We start from the raw sequence: 23,289 nt of genomic DNA, 5'->3' as shown, positions 1-23,289 counted from the left end.
GATAGGGAAGGGTTAACTAATTTATTTTCTCTGTGGCACTGCCTCGGGCTAGTCTCATCTCTTCTGATAATGGCCATACAAAAGTGCAACCTTTTTTTGTTTGTTTAAATTTACTCTATATTCTTCTATACCATTACGCTATTTTCAAAAGATAAGCAAAATAATATTTCAATCCTCTTTAACTCATATTTTCATATGTAATTTTGCATTTTTTAAAAATTAAAACCATTCACAAGGCAAATTTTTAAATCAGCACAACAAAATTATAGTGCAGTCTTTCCCTAAATTCAACAAAGCTACATTTTAAATAAATCTGTCCTTTGTGGTAAGCAGTACGGAATTGCATTTATAGTAGAATTTGTATAAATTATTCTCTAAATCCAGCCTTGGTCTGTGAATGGTTAGAATGGGGTGGGGTGGGGCCATGAGCATTTGCAATGTGGTCTCTCATACTTTTTCAGTGTGGATGGCCACTGAAGGGGCTTTTTCACATGGCTCTAAAAAGCATTCTAGTCAACCCCGAACTAATAAAAATTCAAAGTTAAGAAGGTGACAGGATGTTTTTCTATGCCCATGGTCTTGTTAAGCTCAGAGGAGGCAAGTACCTGCCATGTCTCTGAGCACAGAGCCAGAAATGTACCTCATTTTCACACTCATCAAGTTCGGGGTGCCATGATAGGAATGAGGAGGACTATAGCACTAGGTTGCTTAATTAACACTTGGTCTGAAAGAAACCCTGAGAATAGGCTTAAAATTATAGAGAGAACCACCATAAGTTTCTCTCTTTTTGGGGTACTCACACACACATACGCGTGCACACACACACACATACTGTTGTTTTTGCTTTTGCTTTTGAGAGTAAATGAAGGTGTGTTTGTCGTATAGGCTAAGGAGTTCCCCACTGTTTGTTTCCAACGACTGTATGAACTTTGATAGTCACATTACTACCATTGCCAGCTTGCCTGGGCACAAGGATACAGGACCAGACCCTTGCAAACCATGCTTTTCTGAGTGGGGAAAAAGTAGAGAATAACATGTCAAGAGAAGGGATGCAGGGCATGCAATTGTGGAGTTAATAATGAAATGTGGAAGGAGAATCTCTGTCCTGTTGTCCTGATTTATAAAGACTTTTAGAAATTTCCTTAAGCAAATGTGATCCAGGACCTCCCACCCCTAAAGAACATGCTGTCAGTGAATGCTATCCCAAAGGCTTTGCCATTTGCACTAATTTGAATATCCTTTTATAAGCTGTCTTTCTTCCTCTCCCCCTGCATTTTATGTTTGGTTTGGTTATTTATTTATTTATTTATTTATTTATTTATTTATTTATTTACAGCAATCCGTTCGCTTGATATCACTGTGCCAAAGATTATCCAGGTCATTCTTGTCCAGAAGTAACATGAGTGTTGCCAGAAGTGATGATACTCTGGTAAGCAAACCTGTTTGCCTTGGTGAGGTTCTTTCTAAGCAGTGTGTATTTCAAATGTTTAGGTTGTTTGATTAGTTCAACAACCCAGAAAACCTGAAGTCACGGAAGTGTCAGGCCTGTTCTTCCTCTGCTTGAGGGAGGGAGTTAAGTGGATGATTTGGTGTACTCTGTTGCTTCTTTTCTTTATTCTTTGCTTGGATTGGCACCATACCCACTCCCACCCACTGCCTCCAACACTACTACTCCCCGCTGCACCCCTCCCACATTCATAGTTTGATGGAAGAGTAACTGGCCAGCAGAAAAGGAAAGAGTTTATTCTGATTTTCATGAATAAAATGAGAGTCCTCTATTGCCACTGACCTTGGAAAATACTGGGTTATAATAGTACAAAAGGAGCAGGTACTCTTCCTGCCAATGCACACACACACACACACACACACACACCCAAAAATCAGGCCCAATACTTGCTGGGGGAGTTCATGGTAGTCCAGAAGACCAAACCCACTTGCTCTGTTGATATTGTATTAAGTGTACAGTGCCCTTGAGAACAGCTCCAAAATTTTTCTCCCTACTCCACAGTGAACCCTAATCACAGATTAACTCTTCAGATATGATTGAAGTGTGTCTCATTGGACACACCTGAATTCAATAAGACTTTCCCCTGACAGATGACAGGGCTTTGGGAGCCCTGGAGGTAAAAGGAAGTTCAGAGAAGTCAGAAAGGTTGGTTCTGTGGGAAGCAGCCTGCTCGCCTGACTACATGGTGAGTGTTTCCCTGAGCTGCTCCAGGGACTCTGGGGCAGGATCACACATCTGCAGACATCAGTTCTTTTTTGCCCCCTGAAGCTGGTTACTTCACTATGGCTCCAGGTGTAGCCTCATGGAGAAAAAAGAGATAGGAAATGTTAAGAAGAAAACAGGAATGGGAGATAAACAAGGTTGAAGGAGGAGTAGAAAGTTTGGGTTTGGGAGTTATTTGAGGATAACAGTGGAACTAGAGCCAAGATAAAAACTGTTAATCTAAGTACGATGAGAACAATTAAATATTATAAGTTAAAATCATCTTGAATAATCACTTAGGGGAAATATAAGTGTCACAATGTGAAGTTGAGGGTAGGAGAGGGCTTTGGGGCTCTGGGTGGGATGATCCCTCCCACAACTCAGGTTTCCTCATCATCCTGATGTCCCACTAATCATGAGGACCTATCATAACAATCTGCTTCTTCCTCCTATTCACCCCATTTCTCTGCACTGTCACTTTCACACAAATGTCTCTTAGTGATCAACTTGAGTTGTGATGGAAAAGTAAGACCAGTGACATTCTTAACATGGGCTTTGTACGAAGATTATTAAAACTCTCATGAAGGTTGTTTGGATTCAGATCCGTAGAGAAGAGAAAGCAGAGCCCAGAGAAATGCTTTCTCCATTCCACCCCATAGGCAGAGACTCGGCCTCTGTAGATATGCTTTTCTAGATCTGAAATATTAGAAGCCATACCTCTGTAAATCCAGAGATTTTGTTTGAGGTTTTTCTAGCTTATTCCTTAGTTTTAATGTGCCATATTTGGTAAATACCTTATCATACAAAAACTTTGACAAAGTGGCAAAGATTTAACTAAGCTGTCGTTCAATATTCTCTAGTTATTTTTCTCCTTGTAATTAGAAATGCATCTGTTTTCCTTTATCTGGCCTTTATTTTCATACTTCTCCCCCTCTGGTGCCTTTTTAAGAATAAATATTAGTTGTGGCCAGCTTTCAGAGAATTTTGCCATGTTATTCTATACCTAGAGAGGGGAGAAATCCTAGTGATCAGAAAATAATTCTATAATTGGATGAATGACAAATTAAGACTATAGAATTCAGGGACATCTGGCTGACTCAGTCAGGAGACTGCAACTCTTGATCTTGGGGTTGTGAGTTCAAGCCCCATGCTGGGTATAGAGCCTACTTAAAAATAAAATAAAATCTTAACAAAAATGACTGTAGAAATCAGAAGTATCATTTCCTTGGTTCTATGGTTTTTAGAGTCTGAGTTATGCCTGCTATTTTTCACGGTGGTTTCTGGGACTATATATTTTGAAAGATTCCTAAGATAAACAGAGGGTAGTTTGTTACCAGTCATTGTTCTAAATCTTGAGTCTTAAAAGCTGTTTACTATCTGGGTTGCAATGCAAGTGACATTAAGGCACAGGCAAACAGAAAGTGGCGTCAGTTTCCAACATGGAAGGAGCAAAAAGTAACCTTCTGCTTCCCTTCATGACCATGTGGATTTGGGGACAAAGTGGCTCACTTTCCTCTGAATGCTTCTCTTGACAAATGAGCATTGATTTCTCTTATGGTGATAAGAGGATCGTGGCCAGCAAACTAACTCTTTTTCCCTCTTCATTGTCCATCTCAAGGATGAAGAAGACTCATTTGTGATGAAAGCCATCATCCACGCCATCAATGATGACAATGTCCCAGGCCTGCAGCACCTCCTGGGCTCATTGTCCAACTATGATGTTAATCAACCCAACAAGGTCTGATACTGTTCTGCGGGGGTGGGGCGGGGAGAGTGATCACTGTGACTATATACCTCCAAGTGGAAGAGATCTCTGCTACATCTCCATTCTCCCTGGCTGTTACAGACTCCATGCTGTTGTAGGGAAGTCACTTTTGTGTCAAGAGTGAATAGAGTTAGAAATGAGGTCGAGTGCACTGAGGGCCTTTCTTCATGCCAGGCCTTTCCTTGTGCGCTTCAGGCACCTCTAATCATGACATTGTAAATGTGCTCATTCTGCAAATGTGAACAGGATGTGAATTTGATTGTGAATCCGGCAGAGAAAGGCTGTGTGTTCTCCTGAATGTCCCTATTCCTAATATGCAAAGTAGTCCAGTGTCTTTTGAGACATAGGAAGCTGTGTGGCATGGGCAGCAGGGAATACTTGCTTTTCCTTTTTCTACCAAACCTGAAAAAATATATTTTTCTTGCCTATTCCAGCATGGGACACCTCCGTTACTGATCGCTGCTGGCTGTGGGAATATTCAAATACTACAGTTGCTCATTAAAAGAGGCTCAAGAATTGATGTCCAGGATAAGGTCATAATTCTGTTTCATTTCCACTGAGTTAGTTTTTAAGTGTTTCCAAATGTCTCCCTATCATAGAGGTAACAGAGAAAAATAACATGTGCTGCTTACTTCATATCTCAGTTTCCTATAAAGGAAGATGTGACGTGGGCAGCTGTTGAGCATCTGCCTTTGGCTCAGGGTGTGATCCTGGGGTCCAGAATTGAATCCTGCATTAGGGTTCCCACAGGGAGCTTGCTTCTCCCTCTGCCTGTGTCTCTGCCTCTCTCTGTGTGTTTCTCATGAATAAATAAATAAATATAATCTAAAAAAAGAAGAAGAAGGAGAAGGAGAAAGAAGGAGAAGGAGAAGGAAAAGAGAAGGAGAAAGAGAAGGGGAGAAGGGGAAGGCGAAGGCGAAGGAGAAGGAGAAGGAGAAGACCTGCTGAACAGATTGGCACAGTCTAACCTATGTTATAAAGAAAAAGGCAAACACTTCCCTTCCTCTTGGCATTAACCTTTCTTCCCTGTGCGCTACCCCTAGATTCACTCCTCACAAATCATTACTCAACAGTGTTATTAGATGTCACATTTGGCAAAACTTCATTATCTTAAGTAGTCTTATTAGAAGTATATTTGCCTACATGTTTATTGGGGCAATGAAGTAAGGATAATACATATGCTTTGAGGCACAGGTCACGTTGGAGGAACAGACATGATTGTTTAGCAGCTAATAGTCATTACAGTGGATCTGCCATCAGCTTCCATAGATCTTCAACAGAACTGTAAAGTGGATCTGATCCTTGAGCACAGAGGGATTTCTAACCAGAGCTTGAAATGAAGGTTATAAGAAAAGAAAAACATGATTTTGAAATAATTCTCGATTTAACAAAAAACTTGCAAAGAAAGGACAGAGAGCTCCTGTATCCACTGCTCCCCAGAATGTTAACATCTTACATACCCTTGTCAAGACTAAAAAATAAAATGGGAGTGCATTCCTTTTGGAAATTGCTCCTTTGGAGTTGCTGTCACATAGGAAGGGAAATAGAGTGAGTCTGAGTGATGCATGCATCTGGGTCTGGAATGTGACTCCACGTTGGTTTTTACACAGGGCGGATCCAATGCCATCTACTGGGCTTCTCGGCATGGCCACGTCGATACCCTGAAATTTCTCAATGAGAACAAATGCCCTTTGGATGTTAAAGATAAGGTAAGGCCACTTCTCCTCTTAGGGACAATGGGAAGTAATAAGAGGCTGCGTGTGAGTGTTGACCTGCCCCATGTGCATCACTACCCAAAGCAAAAAGGTTCATGATCAAAGTCTTCTTGTGGAGAATTTAATTTAGAAGTTTCTGCTGCTGGCTTGGTCTAATATTAAAATCTGCTTTTAGCTGAAGTCTGCCAGGTAGTTGGCATAATATGCAAGCAGTGAATTATCTTCCCCATAACATGGAAGCTCAAGGTTCTACTAGAAAGACAACCAGAAACAGAGCCTGATTCTTTTATTGAATATTGCCCTGGGTACATCTCTTTCCCTTTCTCCTCTGTGAAGTAGCTGCCAGTGCTGACCTTAAAAGCATGGGCACTAGACTGATTCACGAGACTGCATGTAAAATAAGGCTTTGGGGGGCCAAGATATTACAAAAATTACTGACTTAGCATAACCTTACTTTCATATATCTGTATTTCATGTAATTCACACTACAACCCTGTGAGTTAATTGACAGGACTGGAACATGTACCTAGGATTCTTAGGCATTCTACTCTGCAGCCCCTCTCTGCTCCTAATAATTGTAGACTGATTTGTCATATTTAGTAAGGACTGCCACATACAGTTGTATGGACTGTGCACTGCTCTATATCTAAGGAATGATATTCACATCAAAGACACACACACACACACACACACACATACACACACCTTTATATGTTATGGCAATTTTTGGTCAGGTAGGAACAAGTACTTTGTTTTGTTTTGAATCTGTTTATACTCACAAGTTTGGGGCAGATTAAAAAGTAAAATATCCTAAGGAAATTGCACCTATTACAAATTCACAGAATTTGTGCAACTGTGGGCTAATAGTGGTGTTTTTAAAAATCCCTGAGACTGTAAAAAATAACATTCTTAACATATACAATGGAATCAGAAACTTGCTCATAAAAAAACTGTTGAAATAACTGAATATTAAAAAAGGAGTTTTGTGTTTAAAAAAAAAAATTCCGTGGCTCCAAGCATCAATCAGTGTATAAAGAAGACCGAGAACCACCATCACAGAAAAGGAAAGCATTTTCACTTAGGAGTTTTTGTGACAAACAGGATGAGCTACGTGTGTGGGTTTAACACTAGCTGTGTGGTGCATGTTCTGCTCCAGAGTCCCGAGCCTAGTCCCCAAAGGGGGCCTGACCTGAGAGTGGTGGGGGCCCTGAGGGGGAAGACATGGAGCCAGGCATGCGTGGGATCTCACCTCCAGTCCTGAGCATTGAGTTTCCACAGTCTGCTGAATTCGGCTGTTTTTCTTGCAGTCTGGAGAGACAGCCCTTCACGTGGCAGCTCGCTATGGCCACGCCGACGTGGTTCAGTTACTGTGCAGCTTTGGCTCTAATCCCAATTTCCAGGACAAGGTGGGTATTGGTGGTCGATGTCCTTGCCTCCATTTGCTTGCTGTATGGAGGTCCACATAGCCGATGGATACGGTCAGGTCCTTTGGAGTTTTATCCAAGCTTGGCTTTCTGCTTAGATTTCAGAGGGCAGGAGCTCAAATAGAAACACTAGCTCATTCATTTGTTCCTTTACTCCTCTGGACAGCCCGATAAGTGGGTTGGTATTATTTTCATCCTCATTTTACAGAAGAGAGGACTGAGGCAGAGAGAGGTTCAGTGATTTGCCCAAGCTCACACAGCTCCTAAGTGGTGGAGCTGGGGCTCAAACCCACTCAGTCCGGTTCCAGAGTCATGCTGTAAACACTGCCATGTAACACAGACAGACTTACGTGTCTAACGATGTTGATCGTGAATATACAGGCCTCGCAGTCCTACAGACCTGACCCTAGCTCTTCCCTTGACTTGTTAAAGCCCGATTATCTTCGAACTGCTTTGCCAGAGCAACAATAAATTACGTGACTTGGCTTCATGTTACACACATGACGGAAATCTTGCACGGGTCAGTGCCCTATGACTGTGAGGAGCCTCTGATGAAATGGACAAAGGCATTTTTACAAGAAAGCTGCTATATGATTCGGCCCACACTGAGGCTCTCTTGTTCAGAGCTGACGGTTCTAGTGGACTCCTTCCTGAAAGTCAACCAGGAACCTGCAGGGAAAACCGAGTTTGTCCGACACACAAGCGTGGAGACCAGAGAACTAATGAAGGAGAGATGTCAGACCCACATCCGTTATTTCAGGTTAACAGCAGCCAGGAGCTCATTTCCCCGTGCTGCCATGCCGCGGCTGCCGTGGTGGCTGGAGCTCAGCATGCGTGCCCTTGTGCAGTGTCGCGTCCTTCTCCCCTATGCGTGTGTCTCTTTGGCCAGGAAGAAGAAACCCCCCTGCACTGTGCTGCCTGGCACGGCTATTACTCCGTGGCCAAAGCCCTCTGTGAAGCCGGCTGCAATGTGAACAGTAAGAATAGAGAAGGAGAGACGCCCCTCCTGACGGCCTCTGCCAGGGGCTACCATGACATCGTGGAGTGTCTCTCGGAACACGGAGCTGACCTTAATGCCTCTGACAAGGTGATCTGGGGGGCTGGCAGGACCACAAGACTCCTACCTTAGTTTACCTAAATTAACAAGCTCGAATGTAGCAAATTACAATGATCATTTCTCCTCTCTGTTTCAGAAATTTGTGGCCTTTCCTTGATTTTGTCTGATAATTCATATTCACTTGTGGCCTATAACATTTTATGGTCAGATGATTCAGGAGTTTAGCCTTTTTAGCTTTGGAGCAGGTACAGTGGTGATCACTGAGCCTAAGACAATCTTCAGTCACAGTGAAAATTGGCAGCTCACTATTACTTTGTAGATAAACAAAGGAGTAGATAGTTTATTTACTCTCATCACCGCTGTTTTGTAAAACTCTGGAAACCACCCTTATTTGTCTGATAATTGCCATCCTAAACCAGGTATTCCTTTATTAATGAAGCAAATTTAGCATCATCTGTTCTTATTGTGAGTTTGTACTTACACGAGGCTGGGATGTTACTCTTCATAGTCAGATTTGGGATGCCGTCTTTAAGTTAGTGGACGCTTGTGGAATATTTATTTTCCTAGTACAGAGAAGTGGTTCTCAGTTGAGAGCAGGCTCGCCCCCCAGGAGACATTTCATAACAGCTGAAGAGACTTTTTACAGTTGTCAGAGTCAGGAGTGAGGGTTACTATCGGCATCTAGTTGGTAAAGATCAGTGTGCTGCTAAATATCCCACAGCTCACAGGACGGGTCCCAAATGTCAATAGTACTGGGGTAGAGAAACCTTAGAACAGATGGTACACACATGTCCCCAAACTCTCTACCTGGCTCAGGAAACTCAACATGTCTGTTCACCAGGGATTCTGTAACAAGTGGAGGGAATTCTCAGGCTGGTCCTTTATGGGATGCATGGATTTAGCATGTTATATTTGCCCCAAATATATATGACAGCACTTGAGCGCATCACTTCCCAGGGCTTTCTCAGTTTCTTCCAGAGTGAGGTAAAATAATAGGCATGTGTGCCCTCTCTGCTTAGGAAGTTAGTAAAGACTGCTGAGCAAATGTTTTTTAAAGTGGTTTTCAAGTATGTGACAAAACAGGCCATTGGAGTAAGTACCAGCAATTACTATAGTTCTATAAATTCAGGGACAAGAAGAAGTATTGGGCCTTTCTATCTGATTGTCCTGGCCAAGCCCAGGGTAGTCAGGCTGGTGGTGAGCTTCGTCTGTGGTTATGCAGAGTGGGGTACACAAAGCCTCTCCCCCACCCACCAGGAGCAAAGTTCGCATTGTGATCCTCCTTCAGGCTTTGCACCAGCAAGGCCATTACCAATTAGAGCTGGCCCCATGGTGGCCGGAAAGGCGAGTGTGACCAGGCCCATGTACTGAGGGGACAGTGCTCATGGTCCCTGGTGCTTCTTGCAGGATGGACACATCGCTCTTCACCTTGCTGTGAGAAGGTGTCAGATGGAGGTCATCCAGACTCTCATCAGCCAGGGATGTTCTGTCGACTTCCAAGACCGGCACGGCAACACCCCACTCCATGTGGCCTGCAAGGATGGCAACGTGCCTATCGTGGTGGCCCTCTGTGAAGCCAGCTGCAACTTGGATATCTCCAACAAGGTAATGCTGGAGGGGATCTCTCTGCAGGGGCCAGCAGGTGTATCCATCCATCTGCTTCTGGCTTTTGGCCGAGTTTCTCCTTGTGGCTCTTCATTGTTCCAAGTCTGTGTTACTCACAGGGACCCGTTCTGTTCCGTCTTATAGGACTCTCTACCTTAAGTCCTATTTTACATTTGATTTTTGAATAACTTGCTGAAGTAACAGAACATTTTTACATTAATTATTTTAAGTGCTTTCTATCTAGCCAGGTTGTCACTTAGGAACATCGAGAGAGGGAGAAGGAGAAAGAGGGAGAGAGAGAGAGAGAGTGTGTGTGTGTGTGTGTGTGTGTGTTGTGACCTCTTGTAGAGAAATTCCAGAACATCGGTCACATTAGAGCATCTTTCTGGAGTGCTGAGTCTTTAGGAAGACACCTCATTGAGATTCCTAGAACTAGATTTCTCTTCTTGGCTTCACCTTTTGAGAGCTCTATGGTCAAGCATTCATAACACCACCTTTTTTTGTGCTAAGTAAATTTGGTAAGACCAAGGGAATGCTACCATTTGGCAAATAAAGAAATGAAAATAAATAATTACATGCTCCCAGGACCCCAGATGTTGACTTTTAGAGGTTTGTTAACACCCTCCCTTTTCCTTGAATACCATCTAGATTTTCATTACCAAATAAGACAGAAGAGTTGGATATCCATGTGGTTTCAGCCATGTAACTGTATGGAAGGCAAACACTATTCTTTTATGATTGTGTTAAGAAGAGAGTCCAAGTAGAATTAAATTTTTGAATGTGGGAAGTGTTTGTTTATAAATGGCAGACATGATGCCAGCAGAATTTTATTATGATTTATTTGAGGCGAGAGAATTAATATCTGAAACAGCTGGAAAATTACACTTCTACAAAAAAATTATTCCTCTTGCTTATTATGTGATTAATTCTAATGAAAATTGAAATTGGCAATCTTCACATTCTGAAATTTGAAAATGCAATATTGTAGGTCTTAGCCATCAGCTGCAGTGCTGGTTGCTTTCTTTGTTTATCCCATTCTAATCCTGCCAAGTCCGTTAGGTAAGTGGCTTAAGGGGAAAGCCAAATGTAATATTAAGCAGCATCAAGACCTTGACTTTCCTTCCAGGAGTCTTTAAACACATAAAAAGTGGTTTCAAGGAACATAGTGGCACTTATTTGAATACCTTTGGATTTGGCACAGCTAGCTACTGTGTGTGCAGCATCTGGGATGCGCTGTCTCCTGGGAAGGTGGAGGACAGAGGGGGTGATTCATGGTACTTTGCATTAAGTTAAAGAAAGGGATGGGTGTTCACCCCACGCCTAAGTACAAACAGTGCACTTGCTAAATATGCTCTTTAAAATACCCAGCAAGACTGGGTGTCTTAGTCAGTTAAGCAGCTGACTCTGGATTCCAGTTCAGGTCATGGTCTCAGGTCCTGGGATCCAGCCCCGTGGCGGGCTCCATGCTCAGTGAGGAGTCTGAGGATTCTCCCCCTCTCTCTCTCTCCTTCCCTCTGCCCCTCTCCCTGCTCTCACACACTAGCTCTCAAATACATAAATAAATCTTTAAAAAAAATAAAACAAAATAGCCATCAGGATGATCCTAGACTTTCATGTTTTGATGATCGGGATAGCCTCTACCTATGTGATACTGCAGATGGTAGTTCAGACATACCCACATAGATGTTTTTACCACATACGGCCACATAGCAGCTCAGGGAGGGCATTCAGTAGGTGATTTTGCCCCTGACTTGAGCTCAGTTGAAACTCCACATGTCGGCCTCCTTTGGACAGTGCTTTGGAAGCTGCTCAGGGCAGCAGCACACTGCTCAGCAGCTCTGTGCGCTCGGAGCCTCAGGAAGCTCCCGAGCTGCCTTCAGAGCTCGGGCTCACCACACCCAGACATTGCAGGTCTCACGCCTCCTTCACAGGCTTGGTAGCACCTTCGGGTTCTTTTTTGCCTTCTCTAGTTTTTTGTTTTGGGAAAATGATGGAGCTCTAGAGGAGCTGAAATGGTCATAAGGTAAGAGGAAGGACTTATGAGCTGGGAAAGCATGCGTGGCCTCACCCAGCCTCAGCCCCCTAGTCAGCAGTCAAGATGGACAGGCACGCAGCACCTGTGTCCCGCAGGCAGATGGTTACTCCTTTCTCATGGTGCATCTGGCCCTTCCTTACCTGGACGCAGTTCCCCCAGAGATAAAAGTGGCCCGTCCTCAGTATGTGACAGGAATTTGTCCATATCTCTGACACTCATCTCAGTGAAACAGGTATTTCTCACTCTTCCTTCGTCCCGTGGGAAAGTCAGGAGGCAGCTGTTTAAACGGGTGTGTTGGGAGCACAGAGCTACGGGCCTTAACCCTTTCTTCCTCTGGGATGGCTCTTCCTAACAGCGAACACGGGGAAGGCTGTGCTCATGCGTGCGTATATGCGCACACACATGTGAACATATGCACACCGACCAGCACAGATATGTGCATCCACACACAGGTATACACACATAAACTGATGTGCACACATGCAAATGCAGGTACATATATGTGCACACATACACACAAACGCACACACTTGCATACACAAATGGGCACACATGCACCTATACACACGTGCGCGCATGTGCGTGCATGCACATATCCAAGTGTGTGAGTGAGACTGCCATGCCCCTCCAGGGTGTATTAACACCTGGCTGTGGTGGGCCCTGTGTCCAGTGAGGTCTGGGGGGCTTGTGGATAGTGGAGTGAATGGTCTTGCCCTCAGGCTGCTGTCCGCTCCAGCTGCATCTCAGGTTGTAGGCTCTGCTAAAAAGGGACACAGGTGCTATAGAAATGCAGACAGCATTTCAGGGGCATTTAGAGCTTTGCTGGATGAAAAGAGCATGTGTTTCAGACTGAGGGAGGTGTTCGTGTATGCGTGGGGATGACACTGTCATGGTGGGGATGCACCTGCAGCTGACATGGGGTGTAGGTATTTAGGGAGGCCGACAGGCAGCGGGGCACAGAGAGAAAATGCAGGTGGAGGGGAACTGTGGGTCCAGATGGTGCAAGACCTTGACTCTAACACTCGGGAGTTTGGGTTTGGTTCTGTCAAAGGTTGGAGTCTTCAAAAGGGTCCACTCCCCAGTCCTTTTTCTTTGTCGTCCTTCCCTTCCATAAAGTGATGCCTCCTATTGCCGGGCTTCTCTTCCTCCTGCATAGATCCAGACACTTCATCATATCTTTTACAACCCCCTCAACCCCTTCTCTAGGGTATTTGAAAGTTTCATATCTGCTCTCTAAAGCACTCTAGATGACAGGAAACAAAACCTGGACGTGTATGCACGTTGCAGCATTATTTATTAGGGCACAGAATGGAATCACCTCAAGCGTCCATCCTCAGTGGGCTGGCTAAGTGAATTATGACATGTCCCCGTCCCCATATTATTCAGGCATCCCAGAGAATGTAATAGATTTGGTGACAAGCATGGCAGTGTCTGCCCCATATTCTTAGCTGAATGTAGCAAGGGACAGAATAGAAAGTGAAGTATGATCATGTCCTGGCTTTTCAAGTAATTTGTTTCCTTTTATGGATTCAGAGCTACATGCTTGGAAAGAGAGGCACCCAAGGGCTCAGCAGGAAGTGCTCTGAGGGGAGCAGCTTGGGGGAGGGGACCCAAGGGAATGAGCACTTCTGTTTTCTACCAGTCCCCACTGTGTCTTTTGCCTGTTCCCCATCAGCATGTATTAACTTGGGAACAAAAACTTGTATTTGCAAATAAAGAGCCTGAGCCGGATACCTCACCAGGCTAAAGCCTGTGAGACTCCTTTGAGTCTTAGTTAACTTTTTTAGCTCCCCCAGGACGCAAGAAACACCTAACAGTTCTGTTTATTAGGTGGCTCGGTCCAAACAACCTAGTAAGAATTTATGTCCCAGGACTCAGTATCTGTGGGGAAAAAAATCATCCACATAAATGGAAAGTGAATGAATATTTTTTTTTTGTTCTTCCATAACCGCAAGGCTGTACCGAGGAGGGGTGTGCTTGTGGGGCACCAGGCAACTCCTCCTGGGACCATGAACCCAGGTTGGTCACTGTCCTCTGTTCTACACCGATGTCCTCAGGATCCTGATTTCTTGTCTCAGTCATCAGCAAAGCCCCGCTGCGCCCACATGTTGTTGAAAGGAAGGCAGTGCAGTCCGATGCTAAGAGCCTGAACTGCCTGAGCTGGGAGTTCACTTCGTGTGTGTCCCTGTTGGTTCCATCAGTAACGTAGACTATTCCTCAGTACCGCATGATTCACCACGTTCCCTGACGTGCCTGGGCACACAGTTTGGGAACCATAGATGTACACAGTAGGGAGCGTGGTGGGCAGGGCTTTGCAGTGTCCCCTCACTAGACTGGCCTCAGTGGCTGTCGTCCATCCCTTTGTCCCTTGCAGTGTCTATGTTTGCACTGTGCTGCAGATCTTTCTGGAACTTTGGGACCCTTTGTCAGAGCCCTGACTCATGCCTCCTTTCTGTCAGCACAGCAAGAGACTTGATCTAGTTACCTTATGAGAGGCCTCCCACTCGTTTATGCTTTAGAGTTTTATTTCCAAGTTACTCTTTTCACTGGAAAATACTGGAACGCATTCTGTGGGCTTGCCTCCCTCGGGAGAGGGCGAGTTTCTGGGGAAGGGAGCCCACGCCTCCTATGCGTTTGGGGGTGGGGGTGTCCCCAGATCTGTCACACGGGGCTGGCCCAGGGGAGGCTCCACTGAGGCCCTCGGCAGCAGTTGCAAGAAGGACTCCCTTGGGGCTTTCTGTGTTTTCCAGTACGGCCGGACGCCTCTGCACCTTGCAGCCAACAACGGGATTCTGGACGTAGTCCGCTACCTCTGCCTGGCAGGCGCCAATGTGGAGGCGCTGACCTCGGTGAGTCACCTTCTGGCAGCAGAGAGCCAGAGAAAATGATAGAAGACTGGCTCAGGCCTCAAGGGCACGAGGGGAAAAGTATTGCTTGGCAACTGCATCTCAAGTCGACAAGCTGCTGTTAAGCTTTGCTCGGGTGCCGTGGTTAGGGGGCTGGCTGCCCCCCAAAGCTGGGTGATGGCCCACACGGCCGCAGCCTCACTGCGCTTTGAGGCCCAAGCAGCCACAGAGGCCTGCTGTGTCCCCTGTTACACAACGGCGCCTTTGTGTGTGTTGTTACATCTGTGTTTTCCTTTTCCGTGTGCTCCCCCCAACACTGGAGGTGCCTCGGGGTTGGGGGTTGGGGGTGAGGGAACCACTTAGGACAGCTGTTCTTTCCTGTTTGAGAAGTCTGGCTTGGTGCTTAGGCCGCCACAGTGATTTTACATGAGATACTTTGGTTCCCCTGCCTCCACACTCCACACTCCACACTCCACACCTGGTCCTGCCCTGCAGGAAGGGCCCTTTGATTTACATTTCATGAAATTGCAAAGAGGAAAAATAGGGGGACTGATGAGGTCAGGTTGTCATCTTTACGGCTACAGTGAAATTTTATTGTTTGATTTGCTTCGGGCCTAAGGGTGGGTTGAGTCTCCCACTCTGTTATGTGGGAGGTTCCTGGAACTCACTAGTGCTTTGCTGATGTAAAGTGTTTACCTTTAAACAGTGGACCACTGGAGCTTTAAAATATGGTAGCCAACTTTGGGGAAGTCAGGGCCCTGGGGCTGGAAGGGAGGCTTCATTTCTTGGAGAGCCATGCGGGGGTTGGCAAACTATGGGCCAGGGGCCAAATCCAGCCTGCTGCCTATTTCTGTAAATAAGGTTTTATTGGGAGCCAGCCATGCCCATGGGTTACAGCTCATACCTGTTTCTATAAGTAAAGCTTTCTGTAGACCCAGCCGTGTTCGTTGTTTACATATTTGTGGCCACTTCCATGCTGTAAGGGTGGAGTTGAGCAGCTGCACGGAGACCCGATGGCCCGTAGAGCCCAAAGCATCTACTCTCTGGCCCTTTACAGAAAATGTCTGGTGACCCCTGGTTGAGGGCATTGTCTCCCTGAACGCACTGGTGTTCCTCTGATGTCATTCTGTCCCCACAGGTAGTCGGCCCGTTCTCGGTAGGGTTGAGCGCTGAACAGGGCTTCTCTGCGGACCAGTGGATACCAGCGTTCTAGATAGGATGGTCCCTTCCTCGGGGCACCTCCCTGCCCATCACAAAGCCCCGCAGGGCCATGCGTGGGCTTCTAGGCCTGATGTGCCATCATCAAGCCCTGCTCAGCCACGTCTTGGCATTCAATCCAGTTATTTACACAGTGCGGTATTTATATGCATTTTTATGAGGAAAAGGTTTTTTTTTTTTTTTTTATTTTTGGTCACAAATGTTGCCTCAAAAAAAAAAAATGAACTGTCAAGGATGGCTCTGAAGATACCTGACTCTGCCTACCCTGGGTCCTCTCCCCTTGCACTTGCCCACAGCCGCTGTTTCCTTGCTTCCCACCGGCGCCCCCCCCCCCCCAGCCGGCCCTCAGGGTGTCCCCTCGGGTGTCCCCTCGTTCGTCCTCGGCTCAGGACTGCGCCTCCCCGGCACCCGGCACCCGGGAGTCCACTCGGACGTCTCTCTTCATTCCCCAAATAGCGGGCACATGCTGTGCATCAGGCACTGCTAACAGCCAGGAGACAGTAGGGCCTGGGCAGGTGAGCTCCCCTCCCTCTGGAGATTTCTGGTCTAACGGGGGTGGGGGGGTGGAGGGACTAAGAGCCACAGCCATAAACTAGTGATGGGATGGGAAGTGAGGGGCGGCCCTAAGGGAGTTTCCAGGGGTGGGGAATGCTCCTCGGAGGGGGAGGGGAGCGGTGCCACCTGGGGGTGGGGGCGGGGCGGGGCGGGCACCTGACGGCTGCGGCTGCCGACAGCCCCACGGAGCCATACCACGGGCGGCAGGAGCCCTTCTAAGTGTTCTAGAAGCCATACCCAAAACGGAAAAGAAGCTGAAGAAATGAATTTCAGGAATATATTTAATGCAGCACAAAACATGCAAAATGGCATCATGTCGACCTGCAGTCGGTGCTTTGAGTCTACCGAGCTACTTCACATTCTCCGGTGTGTGCTTCACCTCCACAGGCATCGAAGGGCCGCTTCCAAGCCCTGAGCAGCCCCGAGTGCGCGGGGCTGCCCCCTTATTGGCAGAAACGGCGCCCTTGCGTTTCCTGCTCCCCCCTGCACCTGAGCGCGCGGAGTGCCGCGTCCCTAACCGCAGCTCGCGGCCCGCGGCGCCCCCTGGCGGTCGCCTGCCTCCAGTGCCGGGCTCCGCCCCAATGACTTGGAAAACCTCTGAACACCCTGCCCGGTCTTTCCGGGGCTCCGGGCCCGACTCCGCCTACAGGGCCCCCCGGACTCCCGTGCTCTTGGCCGAAGCTCCAGCCACCTCCTGGTAGCTCCTGCCTTCAAAACGTTTTATTTTTAAAGACTGTATTTGTTCATGAGAGGCAGAGACACAGGCAGAGGGAGAAGCAGGCCCCCCACGGGGAGCCCAATGTGGGACTCCATCCCAGGACCCTGGACGCTCAACCGCTGAGCCGCCCAGGCATCCCCAAAATGTTTTAAGATAAAATAGATTTTTTTTAAACAAAGCACTTGAAAAGAAAAGCTTACTGAATTATGACAAGATTGGCACCTTTATAAGCCACTCAAGGTCAAGAAATAGGACTTCTGAGGTCAGGTCAAAAGCCCCTAGGGTTTGAGTCAGTCTTGGCGTCTCCCTCCACACATTGACTTTGGGGGTAACCGTTCCCCTGCAGCTAAGTACCAGCAGCTCTTCTAAATCCCAGGGCACCAGTGGTCTCCCCAGGACTTAAACTTCCTGACCCTCTCTCCCGCCTGGGGTAAGAAAACCCCACTTGTTCCTGCCTCTCCTCTGGCCTCTGCTGGCCTCCTCCACCCCATGTGCTGCTGGGCGTCCTCCTGCCCTCTGCCCCCGCCTTCTGGGACCTTCTGGGGCCCCAGCAATGGAGGGCTGCCTCCAGGTTCATCCTCACCTCCCACCCCCACCCCCACTGTGCCCTTCTCTGCCCGTGTGGGCCTTTACAGAGGGCTCCAGTGGGTCCCGCGATGGGGGAGCTCCGCTGGCCTCTCCTCCCCCTGCATCCTCGTGGGGCAGCATCCTGGATTCTTCTTGGTCTTGGTCTCCTAGCACTCTGGCCTCTACCTGGTTAAGGACCTCAGTGTGTGTTTCTCCCAGACCATCTGGGCCCAGATCGGGTCCCTTCAGTGTCACCTTGGCCTTCCTGACAGTTCCGTTCCATCCCCACATCTGGGGTTCTGAAAAAGCCAGTGAACTCCAACCTCCACTGCCTGGCACCCTCTGTGCCCAGCCTCACCCTCCACCCTTTCCCCCTCGGCTACCCCCAGCAGAACAGAGCTCTTAGCAGGTCCTGGGAAGCCCTTTGCTTGCTCCCACCTCACCGACTTGGGTATGTTTTTCTTTCCATCTGGGATCTCCTCGGTCTCTACTCCCTCCCTGCCCTGCAGAGTGCCACCTGCACACACCCCTGCTAGAAGACACAATGTGCTCCTTCTTTCAGAGTGAGAGACTTTTAATGCCTACTAGCAGATGCCTGGGCACATAGTAACAGGTGACATAAGTGGCAGAAGATTCTGGAACACTCACTCCTTCTCATCTTTCAGTATTCAGCTGGAGCCCCAGACAGCCTCCTCTTTGCCAGCCCCCCTAGCAGGTATGGTTTTCTCCCCTTTTTGCTTTGTTGGAATTGGCTGTTGTTCCCCCATGAGGTGTGAGCCCTGGGCCATGATCACATGCAATCTGTCTTGGTCTCCTGCCTGGTCTCCTTGCTGCTACCCTCACCTGTCCAGTCTGTTCTTCAGGCAGCAACATGTGTGACCCCATTTGAATATAAGTCAGATCCTGTCCCTCCTCTTCGCAGACTCTTCTAACCCATCAAGTTAGAAGTCCTTATGATGGGGGCTCCCTTAAAGATCGGCCCCTCACATTGCCTCCCTGACCATCTCTTACTCCATCTTCTCCCTCTGACCCCATCGCACCACATGAGGGGGATCACCATATGAGCTTCTTTGAAACTCTTCAAACATGACAGTCATCTTGCTGCCTGAGGGCCTCTGCACTTGCCTTTCTTCACAGGACTTTCTTCAGGTGTCCAAATGGCTTGCTTTCTCACCTCCTGCAGGTTTTGACTCAGGCATCATCTTCTCAAGGAGGCCCTCCCAGACCATTGTTTATAACCAGGAGGACACTGAGTGTTCGAATTGCTTGTGGGAGTTGGCACCCGACTCCAGGGCACAGGGAAGGGCAAGGCCAGAATGCAAACATCCAGCTCCGACCCTGTTCCCTCTTGGACAGAAGACCAGGGAGTTTGAGAAATTCCCAGCACACTATTCATAATTCCTGCTGCTTGCTTTTCCATGCCTGGTGCTTTGCTGGTTCTTTATGTTTGGTTTTCTCTAATCTGCTCAAGACCCTGTGTGGTGAGGGCACCCGTTTTCGCCTTGCAGATGGAGAAGCCAGATGCCAAGAGGCCGAGTGACTGACTCACAGCTGGGGAGGGGTAGACTCAGGCCTTACACCTCATCCTTCTGACTCCAAAGGTCAAACTCTCCACTCTCCCGGCTGGCCTTCTATTGGGAACCTGAATAGTGTCTCTTTGGGCAAAGTGTTTTGCAAACTGTAAAATACTGGCCATACAGAGGGCATTTGGTTGATGGTGGTTTTCTTGTCCCTGCAGAGGCTCTGTGATGGACAGTGACCTTTGTCACTGAAGGTCCTCTGCCTGTGTCATGTGCAGATCTGGGGTCTCTGAGAGAAATGCTGTGGCCAAGAGACCCCCAAAGGCAGACAGTGTTAGTCAAGGCTCAGATTTCTTCCAACTAGGACAGTGGTTCCCGAACCTTGCTGCCCGCTGGATCACCTGGGCACGCTGACCACCGCGATGTCTGGGAAGCCAGCAGCCTGAGGGAGGCAGAGTGTCCAGGAGGGGGTGGGCACATGCAGGCAGTGGGGGTTTTTAAAGACCCCAGTGTGCGGTGAGGTTGGGGAACCGCTAACCTGAGGCCTTGTCTTGTCATGTCAGTAAGGATCCAGGCAGTTTGGCATGAATCCCTGGGTAAGGTGTGGTGTCTGGCAAGATCCTTAATCACCGCAAAGGCAACTAGAGGCCCTACATGCCCATTAGAGACATCTCGGGACTTTATGGGAGAGCAAGATGGGCAGTGTGACCATAAAGCCTCCTCCCGGAGTGCTCATGTGAGCTTCCAGCTTTACCCTAGACAGTGGTCCTCAACTGGGGAGGTGATGCTGCGGGCATCTAGTGCAGAGACCAGAGAGAGATAGATGCACTAAACATCCCACAGTGCCAGACAGCCCCGCACAATAGAGAATTATCTGAGCCAAAATGTCAGGGGTGCTGAGGTCGAGAAGCACTGGTCTCATGAAGCCCCACACATGGTTCAGATTGTTGAGTTGAGAAGCTGGAAGATGTGCTGTTATCCAGACTCGGCATCCCTGAACTTCCATGGGAATGGAGCTCTGTTTATTGAGAGATGGGCCCAGATGCTTCTTAGTCTCCTTGCTGAAAAGTTCCTTGTTAAAAAGTTCTTTTTTATTTGCATGGAAATTGCTTCTCGCCCTTTCTATTTCAAATTTGTAATGACTTTAAAATTGCAGCAGGACAGTCCTTAAACCTCTGTTTCCTCCTCAGTGGCACAGGAACGCCGCAGTTCCACCTCCCCTGAGTGACCCTGAGGGTTAATGCACGCAAAGCTTGGAGAGCTGGACTAGGCGCGTGGCATTAGGAGCCAGAGTTGTGCTTATTTGTGGGACAGAAATGGAAGTTAATTTGCTTGCTTTGAAACTACAACCCTATGAAAATTCTCTAATTGAAAGGTGCTGTGAACTCTGGTTTTCTCCTTTTATGGTCACTGAAGAGCTTTAGATCAAAATTGTCTGTAAAGCTAAGCCTTTTCTTTGATATGCACAACAGTTACCAGGAACTAGCGTCCTCTGAGTGCTGATGTCTGTCCAGGGGAGGAATTTAAAGACCTTAGCTAGCACTAACTAGAATTTGGCGTCTATAAATGGCTTCATCATCTGCTTTATTGGAGAGAGGTTCAGCGTTTGGGGTCATCTGCTCACCAATGAGGTGCCAAGTGTGGTTAAAGCCTGGGGGTCTGAGAGTTCTCACTGATGGACTTCAAGACACCAGTGCACTTTTTTTTTTTTTTCCCTAATTCTCATTTTTCTTCCGGGGACCAAGTGAAATAAGCACTCTACAGAAAGAGAAAGAATCCAGGACACACTCTGTCCACCTTTCTTGTTTCTTCTAAGGCCCGTTAACACTTGTTTCTGCCTCCAAAGGCTGAACTAATGTATGGAACAAACAGCTCCCTTGTGAAGGAAAGAAACTAATCATTTTTCCTCAACAGGATGGGAAGACAGCAGAAGAGCTTGCTAAGTCAGAACAGCATGAACATGTAGCAGGTCTGCTTGCAAGACTCCGAAAGGTGAGAAATTCTTTTTATCAGTCTGAAATTCTGTTTTATCTGAAAAAGTCTGTCTTTTTCCTTGTAAACAACGAGATGAACAAAATGAGGGGTTGGACATATGGGTTGGTGTCTGTCCCTGGCCTGTGGTTTGCATACATTTAGCGTAAACGCATCACCTACCTGTTGGGTTCCTTCTTCTGTATTTGGACTTGGAAATCATTTGGCTGTGCCTGGTTTCTCTCCATCGACCCTCTCTGTAGTAACTGTTCCCATAAAGTAGATAGGAAATGAGAAAGCTGAATGTTTCTTTTCTTCTTGATGTTTTGAGCTCTAAGACATCACATGATATACTCTGGTCGAGGAAACATCGTTGCTCTAAGGTTTAAGGACACAGGACAAAAATAAGTAAATCCAATGGTGTCTTTCCAGCTCATGTCATAGGGATGTTTATCAAGAATTTTCAGAAGAGTCACACCGTTTCAGGTAGGAACTCCATGTCTAGGAAACAAATGCGGGAAATAGTGTTTTATGCACACACATTGTCACGTTATTTATAATACAGTAATAAAAGCCAGAAACATCAGATGACCAACAATAATGTCTAGTAAATTGCTATACAGCTATACCCTAGAACTGTGTTTGACCACTAATGTATCTTTGAAGAGGTTTTAACCAGAAGAGCTTAATGCTTACGGATGTTCTGGGGTTTTAAAGCAGAAAATAAATTATATATATGCACATTATAATCCCTCCTGTGTTTTTAAAGTGCATAAAAAGAAAACATAAGCAGGGGTTTGTGGGATTTTGCTAATGTAATTAACACCTTACAAGGGGATCAACACGCTGGGCTGGGAATTCTCAGGGTTCCCACATGCCACAGAGGGCGAGTCTGACCCCCGTCCCACTCTGGGTGCCACCACCCGAATCTGAGCCCCAGTGTCCGTGTGTGCAAGCTCAGCGGCCACAGCCCACATGCTTCTCACAGCAAAGCATCTGGCAAGTCTTTCTTGGCTTGGAGCACTGCTCGCCATCTCAGAGACTTCTCCCAGAGCTGTGGCCCTCAGAGTGCAGGCACTTATTTTTAAGCAGAAATCAGTGGCAAACCATGATCCACACTCGTCTGGTGGGTCACCCAGGAGACATCATCCTTGGTCAGAGTGACAGCTTTTCCTTGGGCTGTGCTGTGTTTAACTGCCTGTCTACCTCTCAGGAAAGGTCCTTTCTTCTATTTTTTCTTTTTTTAATGATTTTTTTGTTTGTTTGTTTATTCATGGAGACACAGAGGGAGAGGCAGAGACACAGGCAGAGGGAGAAGCAGACTCCCTGCTGGGAGCCCCATGTGAGACTCGATCCCAGGACCCAGGGATCACGCCCCCAGCCAAAGGCAAATGCTCAACCACTGAGCCACCCAGACGTCCCCTGTTCTGATCCTTTATATAAAAGTGGGTGCAAAAAAAAAAAAAGAAAAAGAAAAAAAGAAAGTGGGTGCAAAGCCAGTGTCATTGCAGCGATGGGTGAGAAATAGTCAGGAAAGCCCAGACAATAGACAGGAAGGCCAGGCCCTGAAGCAACAGCCAGGGTGCAAGTGGATTGGAGGGGGTAAAGGTGCTTTCTCCCTTAATCTGATCCCGGGATTTCCTGCTCTGTGCTTATGTTGCTCTTGTAATTGGAAATATAAATACAAAGAAGCTTGTGTGTTGCTACTGCCGACCCCATATGCCCAGGGGAGGCCCAGGGGAGGCCCAGGGAGGCAGCTAGCTGTTTCCTGACTAGGATCTCTCAATCGAGGTGGGTGGGCTCTTGCACTGTCCCTGTTTCAAGTTCTCTTTATATTCTTGCACCGATTGGCACCCTCGTGTTTGGTGACTAGATTTTTAAAAGACAAATGGGAGAAAGAATATTCCATTGTCTAGCATGTTACCGTTACCCTGGGATATTTCTCAAAGAAGTCAAGGCAAAGAAAGGTTATTTTAATACCTATGAGCAAGAGGACATCATTCCTGTTCATGCCTAGAATCCACAGATAGATTCCTTTCTTATCTTTGCTTTGAGAAGCAAAATATAAAGTGATAGCCAAGTGC

General features: G+C 47.0%; 1 protein-coding gene across 3 annotated transcripts in view; it reads left to right on the top strand.

Moving 5' to 3' along the window:
- The window catches only part of DAPK1 (death associated protein kinase 1), a 170,182-nt gene that overhangs the window by 122,802 nt on the left and 24,091 nt on the right, over window positions 1–23,289 (top strand). For all 3 annotated transcript variants that reach the window (XM_072835399.1, XM_072835391.1, XM_072835381.1), the window contains exons 11-19: window positions 1,337–1,429; window positions 3,828–3,947; window positions 4,409–4,507; window positions 5,585–5,683; window positions 6,997–7,095; window positions 8,003–8,200; window positions 9,578–9,775; window positions 14,561–14,659; window positions 21,149–21,226. In XM_072835399.1, the coding sequence (XP_072691500.1) occupies window positions 1,337–1,429; window positions 3,828–3,947; window positions 4,409–4,507; window positions 5,585–5,683; window positions 6,997–7,095; window positions 8,003–8,200; window positions 9,578–9,775; window positions 14,561–14,659; window positions 21,149–21,226 (1,083 nt within the window). The remainder of the gene's footprint in view (window positions 1–1,336; window positions 1,430–3,827; window positions 3,948–4,408; window positions 4,508–5,584; window positions 5,684–6,996; window positions 7,096–8,002; window positions 8,201–9,577; window positions 9,776–14,560; window positions 14,660–21,148; window positions 21,227–23,289) is intronic.

Source organism: Canis lupus, chromosome 1 (genome assembly GCF_048164855.1).
Source record: "Canis lupus baileyi chromosome 1, mCanLup2.hap1, whole genome shotgun sequence".
NCBI lineage: Eukaryota > Metazoa > Chordata > Mammalia > Carnivora > Canidae > Canis > Canis lupus.
This window is presented reverse-complemented; position numbering and strand designations above follow the sequence as displayed.